Genomic DNA, 26,987 nt, shown 5'->3' with positions numbered 1-26,987 from the left:
CAGATGAATCGCCAATGGAATACTTAATAAGGTTCAAGTTGTCCAGGAATTGGTGCCGAGTACCTCTCCTTGAAGTTGAATTCTTCAGAATTGCTCTAAACGGCCTGGACGTGGAATACAAAAAGAAATTCCTGGGGGCAAATATTTGAGATATGTACGAACTTTCTTAGCACGTTGAGCATTATGATTATTTGCTCTGAGAGGAAAAAATATCAAAATCTTCATCCCGGGGAACGATATACAAGAATCCCACGATTAGCTACGCATTGGCCGAAAACGAGGATCCCCAATACGCCAATGTGGATGCGGTTCAAATAGTGATAGATAAACCATACGTTTGCAAGGCATTAGCTCAAATCAGTCCCAAAGATGCCAAAACCCACTCGGTTTCTGAAGTGATAATTAAAACATCAAAAGTTTACACTTTTGATATCACCAAGGCTGACACAATTTTCGATCAGTTGTTGGTAGCAAAGATCATAAAACTTCGGCCGGGACATAACATTCCTAAGGCCGAAGAATTGAAAGGCAAAACATATTGCAAGTACCATAATTCAAACAAGCATGCTATCAATAATTGCGTTGTGTTTCATGATGCGATTCAAAGTTAGATTGAGAAGGGTAAGTTAAAATTTCCTGAGAAACAGATGGCGGTTGATGTCAATCCTTTCTCCTCGACGACAATTGGTATGGTGGATGCTCATCTCCCTAAAAACAAAGGAAAAGGGAAGGCCGAATTTGTCTCGGTACAACATGTTCGTAAGCAGGGTGGTCAGCCGAGGCTCAAGATTGATTTATTTTCAAATGCACCACCCACGGAGTCGTAAGGGTCGACCATTGTTGAACCCATGTCAGGTTCTAGTTCCGAAGAAACTAATGAATTAATGGTTTTGTGCGGCCGCTGTAAAACATGAATTAAACCTAAAGAGAGAACACCTTCGGCTCCAACTTCATGTCCACCGTCCACGGCTGCAGTAAAACCTCTGAAGAAACTCGGTGCCAGCCAACGATGGTAAGTGTTTGAGAGACTCGGCCCACAGGTACAAGCAAAAGACCCAACCCCAGTCAGATGACGTCTTGACTTTGACGCGCCATTCTATAATGAGGATTATTACTCGCGTAACTCCAGCAGTTCGAGTTCATCGGTGGGTCGAAAAACCTTCAAGCTACCTAAGCCATGTGACCAACGTTGGTACAATTACAATTCTCCAACTGGCATGTACACGATGTTATCCAAGTCTCAAAAACGTCGTCGCTAGCGGATAGATTGCATGGCTCGACGACAAGAATCACAAGCTAATTCGACTACCTGGTGGCAGCCAAAAGAGGCAGCAGAAAGCGGCGACTACCGACCTACCTCAACCATTATGGCCGAATTACTTCAAGAGAGTAAGGCAGTTGATCACGACTTTGAAACCACCATTGAAGTGTCCGAAAAACACATCAAACTTCTTCTTCGGCTCGAAGAGATGAAAACTCGTCTCGAGTATTTAGAAAAGAGGCCGAAAGAAAGCTTCCCCAGTTACCACCGCAGGAACCATTAATAAAAATACGGTGCAATCTGCACCCTCCATTTCTTGGTGAGTCATTGGAGTACATGCGAGAATTTCATAAGAAGTATTCTACCAATGACTTGTATGGATTGCCCAATGCGTGTCAAAAAACCCTCAACCTAGCACTAACTTGTCCTGATGCTGAATAGATTATTCAAAAAACCATTGATCTGGCAATAAAAGCTAGGTTCCAGCATATATGTGAGGCCCGAGTCCTCAGCTTTGAAGTCGACTTATACACAGATATAGACATCGTCGAGCTCCCTTTTTCACTCGAAGACCTTCAGCACCTGCGATATCATTTCGAAGTCTTCTTGGTCATGTCTCTTTTCAGCCTTACAGCCGATGAAGAGAATCGTGTGGCGTGTTTAGATGCATACCTGGACACAAGGAACGCCTGAATCGCCTATGAAGAACGAGCCCGTAAAGCATTGCAAGAACAAAATTATTCTTCGGCAATAAACAGGCTCAAGGACGAAAACCAGAATAGAGTAGGTTCAGTCAACACGCCCCAAGCGTAAGTACATAATGAGGCAAAAGATAATCCGGTTGAAGACATTCCAAAAACCGATACCACACCCATTAATCTGGAAGACGACAACCAAGACCCGATAGGTCCTCTGGTCCTCGAGCATATGGAAATCAACATAGTCCATGTCTTACTGGCTGAATTTCAATCGAGAACCCACCAGTCAAATTTTTTGGATGGGGACGTGGTTGCCGAAGAAGCAACACAAGTTGATTCCATCGCTACTGAGGAAGATAGGGAAATCAGTAACAGTGACAAACTTAAGGCAGCCTTGGCCGAATTGTTTCCCCGCTCTCCTTCTGTTAATCTCTAACACCTGAAGCCGTTATACGTCACTACTCATATTGAAGGATACCCCATTTCCAAGGTGTTTGTCAATTGTGGAGCCACAGTCAACATCATGCCGATTTTCATCATGAAAGCATTACGTCGCTCCAATGACGAGTTTATACCGTCAGGAATAACGATGAGCAGCTTCATCAGCGATAAGTCTCAAACCAAAGGAGTGCTCCCGTTAGAAATAAGCATTGCAAGTCGTAACCATATGAATGCATTCTTTATAATTGACTCAAATACTAACTATAATGCATTGCTCGGCCGCGATTAGATCCATCAAACAAGTTGCATTCCTTCATCGCTATACCAAGTTCTCATCTTTGGGACGGCAAGTCGGTAGTAGTTCATCCAGTCGATAATCAACAGTTCGAGACCAACATGATTCAGGCTCGCTGTTATGACGATCACGTCGACTACATCACCCTACAGGGTTTTAACGAGGAAGGACGACCGACTCAAATCTCAATTTAGAAAGCCATTGAGGTAGGCGCCAAGACTGTACAACAGGATTCGACGAGACTCGGCTTGGTAGGTCTAATTACCAACACTGATGACTGACGTCGCCAAACAAGAAAGGCGTCGGGCTGCAGTTTCATCCACCATGGAACGTCTGTTGGCTTATTGGTATGCTATTGCCAAGCAACCACACTCGGTCATAAACTTAATCGAATTTCTGGCCGAGGGAGATAACGGCCCAGTTTTATCGTTGGACAAAGTTCAGGCCGCACCGGCCAAACTCGAAGACAATCGGTCCCAAGTCAAAGACCCATTAGAAGAAATAAATGTTGGCATAGCCGATGCGCCTCGGCCGTTGTTTATAGTGCGTTGTTGCCGCCCCCCATGAAGGTCGAGCTTTGTAAACTGCTCCATGAGTTTAAAGATTGTTTCGCGTGGAATTATCATGAGATGCCATGCCTTGACTAAAACCTCGTCGAACATGAGTTACACATCAAAATTGGTTGTAAGCCTTTCTGACAACCCCCTCGCTGATTCTCGACAAAAGTACAGCTCGGCATAAAGGACGAATTAGTTCGGCTTTTGAAAGCCGGGTTATTCTGACCACTTGGTAAGTCGAATGGTTGGCCAATATCATCCTGGTGTTAAAGAAAAATGGAGCCTTACGCATCTGCATCGATTTCCGTAATTTGAATCTGGCAACTCCGAAGGATGAATACACAATGCCAATCTCGAATTTATTAATTGATGCCGTAGCCAATCATGAAATGTTGTCCTTCATGGACGACCATGCCGGTTACAACCAGATCTTTATCGCTGAAGCTGACGGTCACAAGACCGTCTTCTGTTGCCCGAGGGCACTCGGCATCTATGAATGGGTCATCATGCCGTTCGGCTTTAAGAACACCGGTGCCACATACCAATGAGCTATGAATACGATATTCCATGATTTGATCGGTATAGTTGTAGAAGTTTATATCGATGATGTGGTTGTGAAATCGAAAAGTCGCTGAACACACCTGGATGATCTTCGACAAGCATTCCTTCATATGCATCAGCATAATCTCAAAATGAACCCGGCCAAATGCGCATTCGGTGTATCGGTCGGTAACTTTTTGGGTTTTCTTATGCACCATCGTGGCATTGAGGTCGACGAAAATAAAGCTCGCACAATCATTAGCGCTGCACCCTCGACGACCAAGAAGAAACTTCAGTCGTTGCTCGAGAAGATAAATTTTCTCCCCCGTTTCATAGCTAATTCGGCAGGCAAAATGAAAGTTTTCCCTACACTTTTGAAACTTAAAGACTCAGATAAGTTTGAGTGGCTTGACAAACACCAAGCGGCTTTCACGCAAATCAAGGTCTCCCTTACCACGCCACCAATACTAGTACCGCTTCGCCGTGGTAGGCTTCTCAAACTGTACATTTCAGCAGCCGACGAGTCCATCGGTTGCCTCATCGTGCAAGATAACGATATTGGGCGTGGACAAGCTATCTTTTATCTCAGCCAGAATTTGAATTCACCTGAGATCAATTATTCACCCGTTGAGAAACTTTGCTTAGCTTTGTTTTTTGCCGCATCCAAACTTTGACATTACATGCTTCCATCAATTACCCAGGTCATCGCCTAAACAGATGTTATTCGTTACATACTTACTCGACCTATCGTAAAAGGTTGAATTGGGAAATAGATAATGACATTATCCGAGTTCAGTTTGCAGTACGTACCCCAAAAAGCCGTCGAAGGACAAGCCGTAGCCGATTTTTTGGCCCAACACCCATCTCCTTATGGATTTAAGGGCAGCGAAGTCGACATCGGTTTAGTCCAAACATAAGACAACTACTGGGCGATGCATTTTAATGGTTCTAGCACATCCACCCCAGCTGGTGTTGGCATCGTCATTCAATCTCCCAACCACTACTGTTGGTATTTCTCTCTCAAGTTGGACTTTAGTTGTACAAATAATCAGGTCGAATATGAAGCTCTCGTCATCGCCCTTCACGTCCTCCACAACTTACGAGCAACCCATGTTCTCATCCTTGGTGATTCCGAACTAGTAATTAACCAACTAAACGCCATTTTTCGTTGCATGAGTTGTACTTTGGCGCCCTGTCATATGGTTGCCACCTATTTGGTCGAGTTATTTGAGCGGATTACATTTGAGCACATTTCGCGTGTTCGAAACATTGACGTAGACGAACTCGCCCAAATAGCCTCTGGAACATAACTCACGGGGGTCAAGTTAGGCCGGGTAACACTCACAGAACTGCGATCTTACCTAGCCTTGGTCAATCAGCAAGTCCTCTAGTGCAATTACGTGATACGCATGAGAGTGATGTCTTTACCATCGTTACTAGAGCGAGGAGACCCTGTAGAAGTATGTGCTGTCGAGACACTACCAGACGATTAGAGAAAGACAATTTTACGATATCTCGATAACCCCAACGATAAACATGACCGGAGGACGAGGATCCACGCCACGAATTACGTGTCATACCAGAATGAATTATATCGAAAGGGTAAGGATGGGTTACTATTATTGTGCCTCGGCCCACAGGAGGCTGCCCAAGCAATGGCCGAGGTGCACGAAAAGATCTGTGGAGCTCACCAATCCGGGCGTAAAATGCGTTGGCTGCTTCGTCGACACGGCTATTTCTGGCCGAGAATATTGAAGGATTTCATCGAATATGCCCGAAGATGCATACAATGTCAGATTCATGGGCCTACACAGAAAGCCCCAGCCGAATTACTCCATTCGGTTACCAAACCATGGCCGTTCGGAGGATGGCCAATGGACGTAATTGGCAAAATCACACCGTCTTCTAGAGTAGTAAAACATGCATGGATATTATTGGCAACCGATTACTTCACAAAGTCGGTCGAAGCAATATCATCCGCCGAATTAACGTCCAAAGAAGTCTGCAGTTTCATAGAAGAAAATATTGTGACTCGATTCGACGTACCAAAAACGATCATAACTGACAATGGCACAATCTTTACAGCCAAAGGTTTAAAGAGTATACGACGAACCTAAGAATTCGACTCGAGCAGTCTACGCTGTATTATCCACAGGTGAATGGGCAGACCGAAGCAAGTAATAGAGTTTTGATTGGTATTCTTGAAAAAATGGTAAGAAAGAGGCTAAGGATGTGGCATTTGAAGCTAAATGAAGCATATGGGCCTATCGAACTGCACTCTAATCAGCCACTGGAACAACTCCATATGCCTTAACTTATGGACATGACGCAATATTACTAGTTAAGCTTAGTATAAATTCATTGCGAGTAATTGAACAGAGTAGTTTGATCAGTGACGAATACAATTCGGCCAAGAGGTAGGAGTTTGAAGATTTGGAGGAGGCGCGACTTGATGCTTTTAACTTACTAGTGGCGCAGAAAAAGATTGCCGAGCAAGCCTATAATCAACAAGTTAGACGAAAAACGTTCGATGAGGGAGAATTAGTTTGGTAAACTGTGGTGCCCGTAGGAATTAAAGACCCCAGGTTCGGTAAATGGTCATCGAATTGGAAAAGGTCGTTCGTCGTACATAAAGTTCTCGGCAATGGGGCATATCATCTTAGAGACCGGACCGGTTTAATTCACAAATTACCAATCAATGGGAAATTTTTAAAGAAATACTATCCAGTCACATGGGAAATGCAGGAATAAAAGTTCATTTCATTAAGATCATAAAAGAGAATACAAATTGAGTTGGTCGATCAGTTTACATCCAAATGAATTTGGGGCGATGAAGTAAAAAAATGTTTCAAGAATGGCCTTCAACTCCAGCCACCTCACTTCGCCTATTATGATTTCGGCTTGCCAGTTCCTCTTATCCATCTTTAGCTGCTCAATCGGATTCACGCTTGCCACGTATTCGGTTAAGCAAGATTTACCGCTCAATTCAAAGTCCTTTGCAAGTTCAGAAGCAACTGCCGACCTTCGATGTTGGAGTTCGGCAATTTGACGGTCAAGGTCAGCCAGTGTTGGTTTCTTTGCTTTCAAAGCTTCGACTTTCGGGTGAAGAGCTTCTCGAGTGACAGTTGCAGCTTTGAGGACGTTTTTGGTTTGAAGAGCTATCTCGAAAATACCAAAATATTCTCAAGTTCGTTCTAGGGTGGAAGATGCTCGAGTGACAGCTTCAGTGCTTAATTGACCCTCATCAGTAAGGTCGTTCAGGCATTCCTCCACTGAGTCAAGGCCGTTGCATTCGAGGACTCGTGAAGATAAAAGAGACAGAAGCTCCTGCAGTTTGACCAAGACGTTCGACTCGGCCGAATGACCCGCTGCTCTTGAAGTGTTCGAAAGAAAAGCGTCGGATTTGACCTTCCATGAAGGTTGCATATGAAAAGCATTTAGGCAAAAGAAAGTCAGAGAAAAGAATATAACAGAGAATTTGTTATAGACATGCCGAGAGGAAACTTCGGCCATATCTCCTAGTTCATTGCTCGAACCTAGAGAGCTTAATGGCCTAGCCCAGTGTTTTAGGCTGCTTCTCAATTCACGGGGCCGATGAAGGTTATCTATGTTTGACGGCCATTGGGGTAGCCAGGAAATATAGATAACACCTTTCGGCGCATAGAATTTTCGATGGAATAAATTTTCAGGCACCTGACATTTAATGTTTTTCGGTTCAGACTCGTCATAACAAATTTAGCAAGAAAGTAATTTGAGTCTTACCTAAGCCGAAGTCACTTCTTAAAGAGGGAGGCCGAGGTCTTAGTCTTGCGGATGAATCGGTGTTTCCACTATTGCCTCAGGATTGACAGCTGACCGTTTTCCACGATCAGCTGCAGGCGAATCGATCTGGTTTATTGTCCCATCCACAGGTGAATTGATGGAATGAAGATTAGTTGGTCGAGGGGACGATTTAGTGGAATCTTGTCACTCTCATCATCTTGGCATTAAGATGGTTAGCAATGTTGAATTTATTGAAAGAAGAAAAATACCAACCACTCAATTATACCTCTTCCAGGATGATTGCCAACTGTTTTAGATTTTTGGAAGAAGTTTTCTACATCGATGGAGCCACATCCTCTAAGATGGGGGCAACAACTGGCTCCGAAGCTGCCGCTTTCTCGATTGGCGGAGCAGTGGCTGGCTCGGCCGGCTTCGAAGCTGCCATTTCTTCAACCAGCGGGGTACCTACTGGTTCGATCATGACTAGAGGAACGGGTCGAGCTTCGGGTACCTAGCCAGTTGAAGTTGGTTGCATGACCGTGGAAGTGTGTACGGCAGGAACAGAATGAGAGACATTAGGAGTGGTCGTTCCTATCGACTGGTTGGTGGATTTTCTGTTCCCCTTTCTTTGCCAATTTCTTGATGCATTTTGAAAGATAAGGGGTTGTACCTGCTGTTTTAGTTTCCTGGTGAGTTTGTTTGCTTGTCTTGGATGAATGAATCATTTTTTTCTTGGCCGCGGCTGAAGCCACCACTTCTTCCATTTTCAGTGCTCGGCTGTCTGCGAAAGTGAAACCAAGTCAATAAAAATTCGAATGACGGTTTACAAAGAGGAAGTAAAAGTAGCCATATACCTTGAGTTATCTCTTTGGTTTGGGGAGCAATAGCCCCATTCGGTCAGTCACCGCAGTCTCTGAAGATCTTGTTGATGACCTCTTCGACCAGAACGCTAAAAAAGTTATGGGTATACTCTTCCTACCAATCACTGAAAGTGTCAGTACTGAGGTTTCTGGAATAGTTGGTCGAAGGCGGAACTTTTGCCCTTGTTCTTAAAACTCCTTCTTGGCGTCCGTGCATTCTCTCTCTGAAGAACTAGATAGGCGTCATCGGCTTAAGAGAAAGCGAGAGAAGATAAGAGGTACCGGGCAGCCCTGGAGGTAGCTGAGCTGTCGAGCGGTGAAATGAGGATGGTATACTTCCTAGCTTGCCCGGCGAGCATCGCAGCCGAGAGGAAGGTCATGGGTAAGCACGAACGATCCCCAGGATTGACGGAGATTAGCATCTTCGTCTGCATTCCATGTAGATGTGGGGAGGTTGATTGATGAGGGATATTCTCTGGTCAAAGGGGGGCAACTGAAGACCGAGCACTTCAGTGGGCGAGAAATTGGCGATCTTTGGTCGAAGGGAGGCAAAGTAGACTTGCAACCGGCATGTTTTTGACCAAACATTTATTGGACTTGGTACAACAAATAAATTTTTTGTACCAATAGAAAAGGAAGGCTTCGTGTTCTCCCTCCCGCAGGTTTTCTTCTTCTCGACTGGCGAAGTGAAGATAAAGAGTGTTGTAGTTGAAGAAGTTTTTGTGTAGTTTTTGAACTTCTTCCTTTGAGGGTGCTTGACCTTTTTCGCTCAACATTTCGAGGGCTAGTTTATCAAAGAGCGCATTCAGGTCAAGATTCGACGGATAACCAGAAAGGGCGGCGTCGACTGGTATACCAAAGGGGGAAGTCCCTAAGATGGCGGTAACGTCGAGAATAGTTAGACCAACAGGGCTGAAAGGGAGGACTATGGTATTGGTGGCCGAGCACCAGAAGCTTGAGGCTGCTATAAGAAGCTTTTTGTCCATGACAATTTCCATGGATGAAAGACGAATGACGTCGTAAATGCCAAGAGCCTTCTATTGTTCGCTGAAGATCCTCTCCATTCGTGCAACCCAAGTTGCCTAGGTTGCAGTGGTCGAAGGCCAGAAACCTTGGGGTTTTGCCCAATCCCACTTCGACCATTCAAACCTTTGCAGTAAGGGTGTTAGGCATTGATCCTTGAAAAGTCAGGTGATAGATGGTGGTACTGTATCTTTGAAAAGTGGACCAAGGATCTGGTGAGTGGTACTCATTTTGCTTTCAAAGCGTATGGTCTTGATTGAGCATCGATCAATAATCTTCTCGCATTTGTTACATTCCTTAGAGAGCTTGGAAACGAAGGAGGCCATTGGAGATAGTTTTGAAGGTTTTCTGAGTAGAGCTTGAGGGTTTCTGGTTTTCTCGAGTAAAAGAGGAATTTTAGAAGGATTTGAAGGTGTCAAGCACAAGGGAAAGAATTTCGGTATTTATAGACTTGTGGGAAAGAAAACTGATCGTTCAAAATTCGAAATAAAGGGTAAAATTGATCGGAGAATTCCTTAATCATCACGAATATTCAGAAATTTCAGGTGAAAGGACCGAGGATCTCGTGGGTTGAGGATGCACGATTGCGTATGGCGGCGGATTTAATGCATTGATGAGGAAAAGACGCTTCGATGGGTGCACGTTTTTGAGGGCCATGATTAAGGGTTGCTGGGTTTATCGGAGAATCGACACGTGGCAGGACATCGGAAAGATCGGAGATCGTGCAATCGCATTTCATAAATGCGCATGGTGATGATTATCGAGACAGTTAAGTCGAAATGGTGAAGGACGTTTTCGCTTCTTCAAGGTCGAGACTCGATCGAGGATTGATGATCAACGACCTCATAAGCAAGGGGGCAATTTTTAGGCCCAAAATAATATTATTGGGCCGAGTGTGGGTTTATGTTTGGCCCAAAGTTTTTCAATACTATATGTTGCCTGGTGGGCCTGGGTCGTTCAGCAAGGATGGTCGAATCCTATCTCAAGAAGGAGTAGTTCGGTTGAACGAAGGGGTCAAAGAAGTCCTGATATGATAAGAGGTCTTAGTGCAATTTGGATTCTTGACCAGCAATGAATATGGCCTCAAAAAGGGGGTGAGTTCAAAGTCCTAATAGGAGTAGGATTGGTCGAAGTGGAGTTGGAGTAGAACAAGAAGTCCCAATCCAGGTCTGATTTAGACTCGATCCTAATGAGGATTTGGTGCTATAAATAGAAGACATCATGTAACAATCAAGATGTCCAATTCAACACATAATTGCCCTGCGCAACGCCCTCAAACAACTTGAGATTTTTCATTTTCTTTTTCCGCCAACACATCTTTAGTTTGGATAAACAACACTGTGAAGGCAACCGGCGAACATCTTCAGTTTAGATAAACAGCACTGTCGTCGTAGAATCAGCCGACAGCAGGGCACCTTCAGTTTAGATAAGCAGCACTGCGTCGAGGCTGACTGGTTACCTATCCAAGTCTCAGTCGAGAAGGGTTTCCGAATCCTTATTAACAGATGTCATCTTATTAACTTTCTCGGCAAAGTAAGGTGTTACGAGTTATAACATCCGGCACATTGAACGCCGAGTGATTTTATGATTGGATACTCACAAGTAAGTTTATGATTTGCGACACTTAATTTCAAGGACTACATTGATTGATTTCAATTTCAAAGACCATCTTAATTGAATGGATCAACTTCAAAGATCATTTGTGATAAAAAATAAAATAAAAAAACCTATACAAAATTCATTCAAACAGATAGTCAACAAAAGACACAATACTAAAATGCCTTTTCAATTGTCTGCCAGTTATGATGTTTGTACGAGGCCAAGAACTTCGAGCGAATTAAAGGATACATCATTAATTCTTTCTTCAAAGTCTTTAGATTTGAGCTATCTCTAGTCTATTTTATTTATAATTTCCTGCTCTCTCAGGGTCATGAATTTTCTGCAATGAATAAAACAAAAACACGTGTACAAAATAAATTCGGTGGTTCTTTTAGAGAGTGGTAAAAATGCAGAGAGTTTTCTTAGTGTGTAGAGTGTTTGAGAGATTGAGGGTCTAAGGGATATGTGGATGTGAGGACCTTTCTTTATCTTAGGGTCTTGTATTTATAGGTCTCTCCATGTCTTGGTTGAGGCTTGATTTGATATTAATTTGGACTTGATTAATTGACGAAAGGGCCAAAACTTGATTTGGACTTGATTCGTATCCAATTTGATTTCATCAAATAATGTTGATTTAATCAAATTATATTTGATTTGATCAAATAAATCAATCAACTTCATCCTTAATTTGGCTAATTGTTAGATTTAAATCAAGGTTAATTAAAGATAACTCCTTAATTATTTTCAGCCAAATGTCGATACGTGTCACTCTTGATAGCTCATTCAATTTTGATGAGTCACATGCATTTGTGCAATTTGTGAGACCCACAATGCGTGTCACTTAAGTCCTAACATGTCAAAAATTTAGTTTGTTAGTGAGTATTTGTTTCACCAAAATTTAAATGTCTACACAACCATTTAGCAATCACTTAACATTAACATATGGCTAAATGCAAGTGAATTGTAATTCAGTTGGTTAAGAGCATTCGTCCTTACACTCGAAATCTCATGTTCAAATCTCACTCCCCATTAAAGTAATGTAAGTTATCTTATCATTTATAATAAAAATTATTATTTTAAAAAAAATAAAAATTATTATTTTAAAAAAAATTAAAATATGGCTAAATCGTGTACTAAAAAATTGGGGGAGGCACCGACCAATGAGAAGTCACTTGCAGCCACACAAAGCCAAAAACACAAATAAAATTATTCTTTCAATTACATCATCCACCCTTCAAGTTTTTGGAGTGTTGCATTTTTAGCCATAAATTCAAGGGGTAAAAAAACCACACAGAGAATATTGAAAGTAATTGAAAACAAAATGTGGAATTGCGGAGAATTGGGGAATGTCAAATTGTCAATTGGAAAAACAATCCAAATGGGTTAGAGTAATAAATTATATTAGAGTGGGGCGGCCATAGCCCATGGTTGTCAATTCATGGCGTCAACATTTCACCAAAAATATAAATTAAATATGTGGTTTATGTATGGTGACGTTGTCATGAGCTATGTATTTTTGTACAATGTCTGGATCCTAAATTTGTTTTATTTATGGTGTACGTAAACTTAGCTTAGAGCATCTCCACCCTTTTTAGGAGGGTGAGGGCAAGTCAAGGGCAAGAATTGCCCTTATTATGTACTGTGAACATTAATTGTCATTGTGCGAATTCACCCATTTGGGAAGATGAAGGGCAAGGATAATGACGATTACTATTCTCAAATATAATTTTTATATTTATGCCTTATAAGTGTGTACTTAGTAAGTTTGTTCTCTAAAAATAACTCCCTATATAAATCCGATAATTTAATTTTAAATACAAGGCAAAACATGGCATTACAAACAAGCAATAATTAATGAAAAAATAAGGCGAAAAAGAAGATTGTTTAACTTTGTAAGTTTGTTAAGTGTTTAATTTTAGGGTTAATCTCTGTTTACTATCCTGAAGTTTCGTGGTTTTCAATATTTGGTACATGAAGTTTTTTTCATCCCAGAGTCATACCTCAAGTCTTAATTTTAGGACAGTTTCATACATCCGTTAAGTTTTCCGTTAGAACTTCTGTTAACTGATGACGTGGCGTCTACGTGGACAATAACTGAGCGCCACGTGTCAATATGGGCCCACTTTAATATTAAAAAATACAAAAAAAAAAAATTTCTGGGCCTCAACCCTCGACCTCCTCCATCCCTTTTCTCCAAAGCCTGAGCTTAACCTCCGCCACAACCACGAACACCACCACCACCAAGTTTCTGGGCCTAACCTCCTTCCCCGTCTCAGTCCCTCTCCTCGTTGCTTGGCGTCTCCATTTTCTTCTATGTCTCTTATATTTATTGTCTTTCAACAAGCTTTAGAAAACCCTAGAGAGAGAGAGAGAGAGAGAGAGAGAGCAGGAATATGCGAGCCTTTCAGAGCAATCGGCTACACAACCAGCTCTGAATCCACGCTCCCGCCCTCTGCCTCCTCCTCTACTCGCCTCCCGCCTCCGTAGTCCCCAAGTCCCAACCTCACTCCTCTTCCTCTAACCCTCTCTGGTCCACAATCTACAAGATCGGATCCGAATCCCCGATTCGGCAACTCTCCCTCTAACCTCGGCTCTGGCGACATCGACTCCGTTTACTTGGCCAAGTTGAAGTCCCCTGGTGGGGCGCAAGGGTGCGTATTTGCGATGAAGGTGATGGACAAGAAGGAATTGATTAGCCGGAGAAAGGAAAGGCGGGAGAGGACATGGTGTGCAGAGGAGGGGGGAAGGATGGGGTTGGGGGTTGCGGGGGGTCGTCGGTGACCAAAACGACGGTGTAGAAGACGGAAGGGAGGAGGTTGGGGGAGGTTGAAGATGGGTGGGACTTTGAGGCCTAGAAACCTTTTTTTTTTTTTGTTAAATTTTTTTTTTTGTATTTTTTTAATATTAAAGTGGGCCCATATTGACATGTGGCTCTTAGTTATTGTCCATGTGGGTGCCACGTCATCAGTTAATAAAAGTTTTAACAGAAAACTTAACGGATGTCTAAAACTGTCCCAAAATCAAGACTTGAGGTATGACTCTGGGATGAAAAAACTTCATGTACCAAATGTTGAAAACCATGAAAATTTAGGGTAATAAATAGAGATTAACCCTTAATTTTAAGTGTATTGTTAATATAGGCCGTTGATTTATCAAATTTTGTTTAAATTAGGTGCACCAAATTGTGCCACTTGGCACAATCTATAATTTTTTTTTTTTTATCTCTGAAAATCCAACACTTCAGATGAAATGACCGTTGAAAATCTAACGGTTGTGAGAGCATTCCAAGCCAATGCCTACTCCCAACGAGCTCAAGCCCAAGCAATTGTTGCAAGGGTAGTCTAACAAGCACAAGCCCTTGGTCCAATTGCCCTCCCATTTCTGGACTGGTGGAAATTTTTTTTTGAAACTAAGAACAATTCAAATCAATTGCCTTATCAATCAGCCAACCGGCAGAGATGCTCTTACATAAAATACTTAGTAAATATTCAAAAAATTTCTTCATCTAAACAACAACTTAATTTAATCTAAATGAAAATCGAAATTTGAACATAAGTGTAAGGGAGTTGTACATTGTTCTAGTCCATATGTAGATAATTTCGATATATAAAAGTAATATTAGCTCTTTAATTCTAAAATACACACGGATTCCCTACTTCTCAATCAGAGCGAGGGAAAAATGGATTTTATTTCAAAATGACTTGTACATATTATTATAGTTAGCCACTTACTTTCATGATGATGTAGATTGTTGAGCTACTTTTCCGACATGTGGTGAAAGTCATAAGCATCCACAAGTTGCATCTAACCACACAACCATAGCATTCTCGTCCTTTAATTTTACTAAACCTAAGGAGAATTTACACAAAATTTTAGGATACATATAATTCTAAGTTAAATTACTTTCATGTTCCAAATTGTTGTGGTACTTTTTCGATTAGTGGTTAAAATTTAAAGAGAGTTTACTCAACAATTTTAAGATACATACAAATTCTAAAGTCAAATTACAATACGATATCAACTTAACTCCGAAACCATATTTTTGTCTGAATTTTTTAAAGTTCTAATAAGTCTATTTCTAATTCTAAACTCAACATGTTTTTTGTGTCTGGGTTATAAAATTAAAGGAAAACTAATTAAAAGTACTTGAAAACTTTGAGTTTTAACGATAAAGGCAAAATAAAGGGTAAAATGAATAGTACTAGGATTGACTTTCTAGTGTAAAAATGTGATTTTTGGTTAAAGTGAACAGTACCAGAAGTTTTTTGTTAAAGTTCCCTAAAATTAACCTGAATCTTAGGAAAGAAAAACACCATCAGTTCCATAATTGAGATGACGAGTGGTGCATAACCACCATATATGTATACCATTTGATTTTAGGTAGGATCCAGATAGGTTCTTCTGGCAAACCGTCATCAGCTAACATATGACAATACATTTAGGAATAAAATATCCATAAATTGATTAATTAAAAGTTTAGAGATAATGGTTCTTTTCCTTTTATTATTGAATTCACAATGGTAGGCTTCTTATTATATATGTGAATTTCCCCAACCTTTACAGGTTCTTTTTCTATTGTTTTTCACAATTGGGGGTTGCATATTTTCCATTTAATTGTGGATGCAATTCTTACCAAAGAAATTTTCTTTTGGTAAAAAAATTTACATGCACGAAGGCAATAAAGAGAAAGGAGAAGAGAAATCTTTACATCGAATTTACAATAAAAAATAAAAAGGATATGAAGGGATGTGGATATGAAAGATTGCATACGGGAGAAACAATCCTCTCTTGGTAATCTTATACCTCGGTTTTAAGGAATAAGAAGATATGAGATACTTGAATTCCATTTATATTCATTCCTAAGTTATTAACACATGAACGAGAATCATACACATTCTTTTCAATTCATTGGTTGTTAATAAGCACATGAACAAAAAATGATACTCATTTCTTATAAATCCATCCATCGTAAGTAACCAAAGCAACCAAAACTAAAAAATGTGAGTGTTAGCATTAGACCGTTGGCTACCATTTTTTAGGCTGGATGACCGTTTTATATTTACCATTTTGTTTTCAAGCGCATTATTCTACCCACTACATTTGCCATTTTAAATTGAGTAACATTTGTAAATAAATAAATAAATAAAAAGAACTCTTGTAGGTCTAACAACCACTCTTTATTTGTCTCTAGGACCCTGGGTGATATATTATATCTCTGAAGTGATGAAAGGTGAGAAACTAAAGTAAAACCCTTTTATTTTTAGTAGCCGTTGGGGGACAAGAAGGGGACCCATGCAAGCGAAATCAAGCTAGGGATTATGGGCGGCATAAAAATAACATAAATCATTTTCATCATCATGTATTATTTACTTAAACAATAACATAAACATACTTACTTTCGTAATTATTGTTTAGCATACAATCACTCTTATCTGCCCCATATATACCCCTCTACACTCACACCTCTCCATCCACACTCACAATCCCAAACGACATCTCTCTTCTCTCATTCCTCAAAAGCCAAAAGCCACTTAATTAGTCACAGAAGCCATGGCAAAAGATGTAGAGGTAGCTGAGCACGGTGAGTTTGCCGCCAAAGACTACCATGACCCTCCTCCAACCCCCTTGTTTGATGCTGAGGAGCTCACCAAGTGGTCCTTCTACAGAGCTCTCATTGCTGAGTTCATTGCCACCCTCCTCTTCCTTTACATCACAGTTTTGACCGTCATTGGCTACAAATCCCAGAGCGAGGCTGACCAATGCGGCGGCGTTGGCATTCTTGGTATCGCTTGGGCCTTCGGTGGGATGATTTTCGTCCTTGTTTACTGCACCGCCGGTATCTCAGGTATGTCTTCTTTTTTTTCTCGGTCCTTAGCATAAATAGATAAAAGTGCTTTTGAAACTTTAGAAGCACTTTTGGAAGTGTTTGACAAAAACAGAACTTTTTTTTATGAAATCTCAGAAGCACTTGAAAGAAATTCCTGTAAACATATAATAAGTGCTTTTGGAGGAAGTTCGAGTGACTCTAGGGTTTCAGAAGTACTTGAACTTTTAATAAATTTCAGTGTTCACATTAAAAGTGCTACTAACAAAAACTGTTACGGACTAAAAGCGCTTTATACAAAAGTACTTATAACAGAATCTAAGTCTTGTTCTATGACAATTGCAGGAGGACACATTAACCCAGCTGTGACCTTTGGGCTGTTCTTGGCTCGCAAGGTTTCACTGATCAGGGCAGTGTTGTACATCATAGCACAGTGTTTGGGTGCTATCTGCGGTGTAGGGTTGGTGAAGGCCTTCCAGAAGTCATACTACGTGAAGTATGGTGGTGGAGCCAACGAGTTGTCTGCTGGCTACAACAAGGGCACTGGTTTGGGTGCTGAGATCATTGGTACCTTTGTTCTTGTCTACACCGTCTTCTCCGCCACTGACCCCAAGAGAAATGCCAGAGACTCTCACGTCCCTGTAAGCACATCTCTCACTCAATTGTCAGCTATGAGATTTGAACTCGTGGCTCATATAAATTTCAGACCGAGTGTCACTACACCAAATCATCACTCAATTTTTGGTTCATTTTAGGCAATTTTATTAACTCTACAAATTATTTATCGTCTTAAATTAAGGTCTTGGCCCCACTTCCCATTGGATTTGCTGTGTTCATTGTTCACTTGGCCACTATTCCCATCACTGGAACTGGCATCAACCCTGCTAGGAGTTTAGGAGCTGCTGTCATCTATAACAAGGACAAAGCTTGGGATGACCAAGTATGATCCCTCTCAGTTTTCCCAAAAATTGACTTAATTATTTTATTTTCTCTTATTAATTGGTTTTGTTTTATATCCCAGTGGATCTTCTGGCTTGGACCTTTCATTGGAGCTGCCATTGCTGCCTTCTACCACCAATACATTCTGAGAGCAGGAGCCATCAAGGCTCTGGGATCTTTCAGAAGCAATGCTTAATTAATTAAGCCTTTTAATTTCATCCATGGTTTTCAAATGGAGATCGTGTTTCTAAAGGAATAACAAAATAGAGGAGTACAAGTCTCTCATGGTCTCAAAAGGAGAAATTTGAAGGGCTGTGGAACTGTAGATAATCACGGCTTTGGGCAAAGAGTGCTATTTTGTATCCCTCTCTTCTTTGTTATCTTTGCTTTGCATGTTTGTGCTATTTTCATTTCTTCTGTGTATTCTTATCTTTTATTTTATTTACTACTTTCTCTTGTCACCTTTTCAAGTGGTTGTGTATTTATATTGATGCCAGAGAAAGCTAATGAAATACGAGTTGTACCTTGTAATGCTTATCCTGGTTTTAGTTTAATGAATATTCCTCAGCACAATTATCAGATTAGGTAGAGTTAATTAATCAGGTTTGAAAATGGGGTCATTTGATTAAGAGATAATGAAAGATACACTTTAACTTAACTTTTGTTAAATGGTGGGGTTTATAAATAAAATTTTGGCTAAATTACACTCTTAATTTGTCTCCATGGTATGAGCACTCCACGTTTCCATTGGTGTAATTTGGTAGAAATGTGATATCATATCCCATGATGAAGCGACGAGCTAGCTTTTGTTAGTACATTTCTCTTCTTAACGTTGAAAGAAGTATTGAGTTTGAATCTGATCAATAGATAACTCATGAAATTATATATATTTATTCATCACTTAATCATATAAGAAACTAATTAAATTAAATCCATCGAAAAACGCTAATGAATCATTTGGATGCAGTTTTTTCACCTTGTTTTCTTATCTATCAATCTACGACCTCTCTTTCGAATTGGGATTGTGGGTGTAATTTAAATTTTAATTGCAATAATATAATATCAAAACCAGAGATGAGTTGAGTTCGATACGTTCTTATCGTTTCAAATATTTAAAAGCTGCTGATGAGATTGTTTATATCATATATTTAACTGGTGTTGATAAACATGCCAAAAAATAATAAAGATGCTTTATGTAGCTAGGGTTTTGGTGGTGGTGGTGGTCCTTGGCAGTGAGATCGATGGTGCATTTGATTTCCATTATCTTTGGCATGCAGTAGTTAGGGCCATAGCCTATAGGGACAACACATGTATAATGCATGCCAGGTCATTAGGGCTGGGTTTGTCTATCTTTTTAAAAGGTGGATGATGTTGCATGAAATAATTATTTAGAGTTTTTTTTGTAGTGATTATTCTATCTTATCTTCGTCGATATTCTATGGCTTTGTGGTCGTTTTCTGGGGAGGAATAAGTAGGTAATGCTTTAAGCTGCTTGATGATGCAGATATTGCTTTAATTTAAAGACTTTTGGTGTTGGAGTTACGTATGTAATGAGAGAGATGTTTTGCTGCCACTCATGTCACTCTTATTCGTTAGGTTAATTAGAAAATTAATTATTTTTGGGTAATTTAATGATAGTTCATGTCCAAATGTTTATAAGTGAGAGAACAAATAGATGAATTTGGATGCAAGAATTAATACTCTTTAATTTACTCATGAATAGAAGTTCGTTATGATACTTACTAATTTTTCGATAAAAATAACCTTCATTTTTTTTAATTGATTGAATGACATAGGCTCATAGCATATGCTGAGGATTATGAATACAAGTATTGTACAATGTTAACTCTTACATACACTATAGACTATTATCTATTTTCGTAAGCAGTGACAAAGCAGCAAATAAATATCATTTAGGTTATACGGTTTGTGATTTTCTTCTTTAAATTATACGTTTTTTCTACTTATTTGTTTAAGGTGTTTGGCGAAATAATGTTCTTACTTCATCTTCCGCATGCTTTGCGGTATTCTATGAATAAATTAGACACATCACATGTTTAGTAAATTTAGTCTAAAAAATTGATCTACTTAGCTGTTGGTTTTAAAAACTACCAAGCCTACGTGGCACGTAGGCCGAGTAACTAATGAGCTAACTACGTCATTCGGTTATGTGCGGGGTGTGCCAACTTGATGGTCGGGCTCGGCCGGGGAGTAAAATATGCTGATGTTGCGTTAAGCGCGCTGCTGACTTCTTGATCTTGCGACTGCGGCCGAGGAAGAAACACGTCTCAGCCTTCGGGTTCTAAAGCTTGAAGACAAGGCCTCTACTTCTGCAAAGTTCACAAATCGTCGGCCCCGGGTTCAGTCACGGTGATTATATTCGTGAGAGTATAAGCACGCCGAATTGGCACCAGACTATATAGACACAAATACTCAAAATAGATGTATGTCTTGATGGTAAATGTGGTTCGGCCGTCGGAATGTCGAACTTTAAAGTGTACTTGTGAATATTCAATCATAAAACAACTTGGCGTTCAACGTGCCGAGCCTAGTAACCTGCAACGCCTCACTTCGTTGAGAAGGCTGATGAGATAACCTCTACCAACAAGGACTTGAAAATCCTTGTCGACTGAGATTTGAATAAATAAACCAGTCAGTCTCGAAGCAATGATGTTTATCCAAACTGAAGGTGCTCCTCAGTCAGCTGATTCTACGGCTCTAGTGCTATTTATCCAAACTGAAGATGTCGTTGGTTGCTTTCACAGTGCTGTTTATCCAAACTAAAGATGTGTTGGCGGGAAGAAAGAGGAGAATGATAAAATCTCAAAGGTTGTTGAGAAGCTTTGCGCAGGGCAATTTGCGTGTTGAATTGGAGAAGGCTTGAATGATGTACTCCCTTCTTTATTTATAGTAGCAAACCCCTCATGGCCGAGCTAGAATCATACTCGGATTAGAACTCCTCAACCTAATCTGATTAGGCCTCGGCCAATTCTAACTTCAATAGGACTCTGAACCAAGTTCTTTAACAAACCAGATCATCCCCTAATTCTCAGCATCCTCATCCTTAGCCTTAAGACTCCTTGTTGCACTAGGTTTCGACTACCTTACCCTTATCTAAATCAATCCCGCTCGCAATAGGATTTAGCCGACCCTGACTAGATGGCCCATGATGACTGGACGACCCATAACAGGATTCTAAATGGTTATTGGGCTGAGAGCGCCTCCAAACTCGGCCCAAACTATCATTATGGGCCCAAACATTAGCATTAAAATTTAAGGAAAACTAATGAAAAAGACTTCAAAACTTTGAATTTTAACCAAAAGCTATCCTATAATTTTATTTAATGATAAGGACAAGATAACGAAAAAAAAAAACCTAAGTAAAGTGCGTGCAATACTTCATCATCGCCTCATTATTCTTCATCTCCTTCTCCTCCATCAACTACTCTCCCTGACAACAACGCCTTTCCTCTTTCTCTCTAACAATTTTATATTTTCCAATATTTTCTTCGTATCTGTATTAGACTACTGCTTGTGCATGAATTTAGTCAAATTCGTCCCTTGTAGATTATATACACAAAAGTAGGATTAGGAATTTTATATTGTTTTTACACATATGTTATTATATAACTACATATATAATTAATCTTCATCTATCGTTAAGTTTCATAAACAATGTAGTACTGTTAAGTTTCATAAATAGTGTAGAAAGTTTCACAAATAGTACAAAGTTTCATAAACAATAATGTACTAAGTTTCATAAGTAGTTTGTATGAGGACACGCAGGTCCGCGTGTCAGTTTTTTTTTTTAATTTTTTTTAATATTAAAATGATGTTTTTTTCATTAAAATTTAAGTTATCTTGTCCTTTTTATTAAAATTTAAGATTTTTTCATTAAAATCTAAATCTTTTTCATTAAATAAATTTATAGCATAATTTTTTATTAAAACAAACTTAACCCAAACTCTTTTCATGAAAACTCCCTTAAATTTACTCTAATAAAAAAATTGTGTAGAAAAGTTTGGTGTTTATACATGAAACATAACTTTGATGGGCATTCACTATTTTGAAAGCTTCTTTCGGCCAGAGTTCATGTTTCACATACCGAGCCGAGCTCAATGGATTTGAAGTCAAGGTCCGTCATCATGATTCGCATGGAATGGGTTTAAATGTTGCTGTGTCGTCTAAAAGATTTTCAAAATCCCACATTGTCTCGTGAAAGTCATTTTGATCTAACTTGCTCTCTAAATTCTTTTTTTCATTTTTCTTTTTTTTTTTTACGCTAGGGCCTATTCTCGAACTTCTTGTTCTTCGCCACCACCAACATTTAGAGGTGGGTTCGGTTTCATTCGGTTCGGTTTTTTGCCAAAACCGAAACTGAATAGAAACTTTGGTTTGGTTCGGTTCGGTTCAATTTTCTTTCAATTTTATTCGGTTTGTTTTTTTTTTTTCGGTTTGGTTTTATTTAGTTCGGTTTCGATTTTTTTAATTTTATAAAATTTGATCATTTTTTAATATGGAATTTAGAATAGAGGCTTACATTGGTAGACTAATAATAAGAAAATAGGAAAAATGGGAAGGTAGTTGTACATATACAAGATCATATAAACCAATTCGATGCTATCAACAACCTCAATTGCACAGAAAAAATGATAACCGTATCCATTCAAAAAGCAAACAAATAGAGAAGCTTTTCAAAGTTTCAAAGCCATTCAAAACTTTCCTCTATAATCAATGAAATATCCTCCCCAATTGAACCAAGTATGCTCCTTGAAAAAGCCCTAGACCTAGTTTCAAACTTGGCAACAAAAGTTTCACAAAAATGGGCATACATTCATAAAGTGTAAAGGGACTCCGTTTGGTTTTTTTTTTTTTCGGTTTAGTGTTCGGTCCGATTTTTTTTTCAGTTTTCAGTTTTTTGAACCCACCTCTACCAGCATTGTCAGTAAAGTGCCAGTCATTCATGGCCGTTGCTTGGCCGAGGGCTTGATCTCTTCCATGCTCCTGATGATCGCATTGTGGCGTTACTACTCACGCTCATCCTCCGGCTCTCTACCAAAGTCTCCCTTGAGGAGTGCTGCAGGATGATGTAGGAGGACTCTACCGGACTACTTCGGTGACTCCGAAGTTGGGAGAAAAGCACACCAGCCAAGGGCTTGGAGCCTTATCCTCCTTGGGCTTCATTGGGCTTCGGCCCACCTCGTTGATCTAATTTTGTACAAGACCAACTGACGTGTCATATCACATAACATTTTCGTACTCTATGCCAATAAACGAGTTCTATAGAAAATAGATTAAAGGGACACCTAAGAAATTGGGATAGATAACCGGTCCACTATATTAAAGGGACACCTAAGGAAGAAATGAAATAATTGTGTCGAACTTGAAGATAGAAAATAAATTACTCATTAAGAAGATATTTACATTTTAATCCCTTCTTCAGAACAAAAAATAGTAAAATTAATAGACGTATGTCTCTTCATGTCCAAATCCTTTTAAATGAAAATTCATCCATCTTTACCTCTAATATACCTTGAATTTTACTAATCGATCTATCCATGTAATTCCTAAACACCAAACGAGTGGTATTCACATTTAATGCCCAATGTTGGAAGGATTTAAACTAGTGATATCTAAGTATTTTGCTTACAAAACACAAAACACAAAGACATGTTTAAAGTAGCCAACAGAATGAGATGTTTATCACATACAATCAAACTCTTGTGATTTGGAAGGTGCATTGCTCAAACATGGGATGCCCTGAACCAATTAACAAGGATCTTGTGTATGCATTAAGTGAAGCCTCAGTGCCACTGTGTCACAGAGAGAGAGAGAGAGAGAGAGAGAGAGAGAGAGAGAGAGAGAGAGAGAGAGAGAGAGAGAGAGTTGAACAAAAAGCTTTGAAAGGGTGTGACGAGTCATGATTGTAATGTTAGAGTGGAGGGTGAGGATAAAATTTTCATTGAGACAGGAACGTGAGTGATATGTCATGTGTTTTTATATAAATTATGAGAAATTTTAGTTTTTAAGTTATTAATTTTTTAACACACATATCCTACTATTTGTATAATGACACGTGGTGTATCATTTCGTGTTCCGATCACACTAAAAAAATCTCTCGAGGGTGAGGGAGAAAGGAAATATATTTATTTGAGGTTAGTGAAATTGGCAATGGCATGCGTTTAAACAAGTTCAATAATGTCAAATATCAAGGCCGGTGACACGCACACAAAGCTTGGCTGCCATTATGATTACAATTATACACATCATGAAATGGATATGAACGCACGTTGCCTTTTCTGTCCCTCCAATCTAAGAAACCTTCATAAAACCACATCCACGCTTGTTTCCAATGGATGTATAATTGTACTTGTACGGTATTACAAGAACAATTTAAATGAACTTTTTTTTTTTTTTTTTTATAATGATAATTAAACTAGACTTCAAACTTGATCGTGAAAATTTATTTTTGTACTCAGAAATTCCGTATTCAACTCCCCTTCTCATAGCATCTTTGATAGAGGTATACAAATCAGATATATAAAACCACATGTGTGAGATATAAAATCATATGTCATTATATAAGTGGACAATAAATTTTTTTTTTCCTCAACTTATATAATTACATATGGCCTAAAGCATCATGTTCCGGATACATTTCATTTTACATTTATGAGATATAAAAATATATGTTTTACTCAATGACGGGGCACAACTTCTAAAAATTGAAAAAATAAAGAATTTATATTTTTACTTGAGTAATGCTACACTTACCATCTATTTGTATCATCTCTCTAGTAGAGGTAGGACCCACCAACACATGTGAATCTCATCTCTATTAAAGAGATGATACAAATATGGTAAGAATGACATTTGTATTTTTACTTACATTGTCTGGCCAATAGGTGTTTTACATCTCGTCCATCGGAGAACTTACCAATAAAACATCCAAACTGCTCATTAGGGATGCTCTTAAAAGATAGAAGGAAGACTTCGAAAACCTAAACAGAAAATAATTAATGATATGGGTTGAGAAAAGTGGTCTGCATGTGACAACCACGAATTTAATTAGTATGTTAATATGATTGTGAAAACCTATCAATTGAGTAAGGACATAAAGGTTTGGAGAAGATTAATTATATTCCACGTCCCCACTCATGTGTAAAATTAAGGCACTCAAGCAGAGGAGCTAGTGATTAGTCGGGTCAAGAACTTGGATAGATTAGTGTAAAAAAAAAAAGCAACGAAATTGACCTTGAAAAGGGTATTTCTAGAATTTAGACATTTTTATTAGGGGATGGGGAAGATCAATAGAGTACAGCATGCCACCACCATCATTCTGTTCCCTCCCGGACCTCTTTTTCATAACCAAAATTCTAGTCCAAGCAACCACCACCCCCTCCTAGGATCTTATAAAAGCCACACTAAAGCACCCACACGTTTCATACAAAAACACTAACTACTACTACTACTACTACTTCATTAGCAAGTCTGAAAAAATGCCTTCAAGGGTTTCCATCTTTCTCTTCTCTTCTCTGACCTTTCTCTCCGTTGCTTTTGCTGACGAGAGAGCCCCCCACGGCCTTGCCAGAGCAAACCCAATGGGAATTTCACCGTCAGCGTATGATTTCTTCAATCCAACGTCACAAAACCCCATTTCCAAAGACCCATGTGTTGCATCCAGTTGCTCACCATTGCATGTGGCAGCTCAAGTGCAAGCAACAGAAGCACACGAGAGCAAATACTCTACATCACAGAAAGGCGGTACGGGATACGGAGCTGCTGGGGTTGCTGGAATTGTGTGCGGTTTAGCATTTGCAGTTTTTCTGGCAATGGGGGCTTACCATGTGTTTGTCACACGCAGATCACATATGAGTCGAGCCAACACAGTTCAACCCGATGTATGAAGTTCTCTTCTCACTGCATGAACCTCATGGCTTGACCAAGCCATCTACAAGACTACAACCCTACTTGGATCTCTCTCTGATCTATCCTCCACTGTACTAAAACCAGATTATGTAGTATGTATCTATAATCATTAGTGACCAGTGCACGGTATTTACTAGTAAAAAGTATTTATTAAATGGTAATTAATTTCGTTCACCTTTCAGCATTCAAGCAACTAAGGAACCAAATGATTACTAACGCAATCCACATTGAGAGCAATATGAAAGAAAATGGAGGTCACAAGTTAAAAAGTTAAATGGCAAGTATCATACAATAATGAAAGTAAAAAAATAAAAAAAATGGTTTCATGATTCTGTCCTACAATTTCTAAAAGCGTCAACATCGAACTCTTATCATAACTATGGATACAAAAGTACTCTACCTTTGAGCTAGAATCCGCAAACGCTTGTGTCCTCATTTTTCAAAAGGATGAAAGGCATTCCTAAAGTAAACCAAAAGTGTCACAAACAGCAGAAAGGAAAGTCACAGTCAAACCCTAGGTGAGGAATTTGCAGTAACAACCATAAAGCTAGATATATGTTTAGTTAGAAAGCAACTTCCAATGGTCGCAATGGAAGAAAAGAATCAGATGGATTGGTTTGACAATAAGGGCCAAAGCCATTCGGGTTCCCTTTTGTGTATTATCTTTCGTACATGTTGAGGTATCCTGAAAGTCACGAATCATGAAGAGAAAGACAAGCATATTCACTGATATAAATTCAAAAATAAAAATATAGTTTGCCAGCAAAACTATTATGCCTTTGAAATCATGGTCTGGTTGCTCAACATATGCAAAAATACAAAAGTGGGGCAAATTCAGTTTAGCATGTATTAATGTCACGAAAGCAGTGCAGTACGTATATCTACCATCCAGATGAACTAAGAGACTCGATCACAGGTCGAAATGTCTGGTCCACAGCTTTGTTCCAAAGGTGCGCCAACTCTGCACGAGATTTCCTTCCAAAAATGGGCTCTGTAATCTGCAGAAGTTTGAAAGTTGAAATTATTAGAATTCAATCACAGCAAGCTAGGAGCTAAACAATTCAGTGAACATTCATTCTGTGTCAATACACACTTATTGGCAAGTAAAGTTCACAGTTTCCTGCTACATGATAAGTTTGATAGAGAAGACCCAAGAAATAAGCCAAATACGCAAATGCACAGAAGTCCATAACATAAAGGCATAAATCCCAAGTTCGCTTTCGACCAAAAAACATCCCAAGTGCGCAAGCCAAAACAAA

General features: G+C 39.5%; 2 protein-coding genes across 2 annotated transcripts; both read left to right on the top strand.

Annotated features, from left to right (window-relative positions):
• Window positions 1–16,404: 16,404 nt before the first annotated feature.
• Window positions 16,405–18,334, top strand: LOC137742678 (putative aquaporin PIP2-2). The gene is made up of 4 exons (XM_068482605.2): window positions 16,405–16,881; window positions 17,206–17,501; window positions 17,660–17,800; window positions 17,882–18,334. The coding sequence occupies exons 1-4, from the start codon at window positions 16,587–16,589 to the stop codon at window positions 17,993–17,995; spliced, it is 846 nt and encodes a 281-aa protein (XP_068338706.2). The 5' UTR covers window positions 16,405–16,586; the 3' UTR covers window positions 17,996–18,334.
• A 6,898-nt stretch (window positions 18,335–25,232) lies between these two features.
• On the top strand, window positions 25,233–25,902 carry LOC137743065 (uncharacterized). Its single transcript, XM_068482983.2, has one exon. The coding sequence runs from the start codon at window positions 25,299–25,301 to the stop codon at window positions 25,704–25,706; it is 408 nt and encodes a 135-aa protein (XP_068339084.2). The 5' UTR covers window positions 25,233–25,298; the 3' UTR covers window positions 25,707–25,902.
• The last annotated feature ends 1,085 nt before the right edge of the window (window positions 25,903–26,987 follow it).

The sequence above is a fragment of the Pyrus communis genome, chromosome 11 (genome assembly GCF_041283825.1).
Source record: "Pyrus communis isolate YQ-2024b chromosome 11, ASM4128382v1, whole genome shotgun sequence".
In the NCBI taxonomy this organism is placed as follows: domain Eukaryota; kingdom Viridiplantae; phylum Streptophyta; class Magnoliopsida; order Rosales; family Rosaceae; genus Pyrus; species Pyrus communis.
The sequence above is the reverse complement of the archived record's forward strand: the minus strand, read 5'-3'. Positions and strand labels throughout refer to the sequence as shown.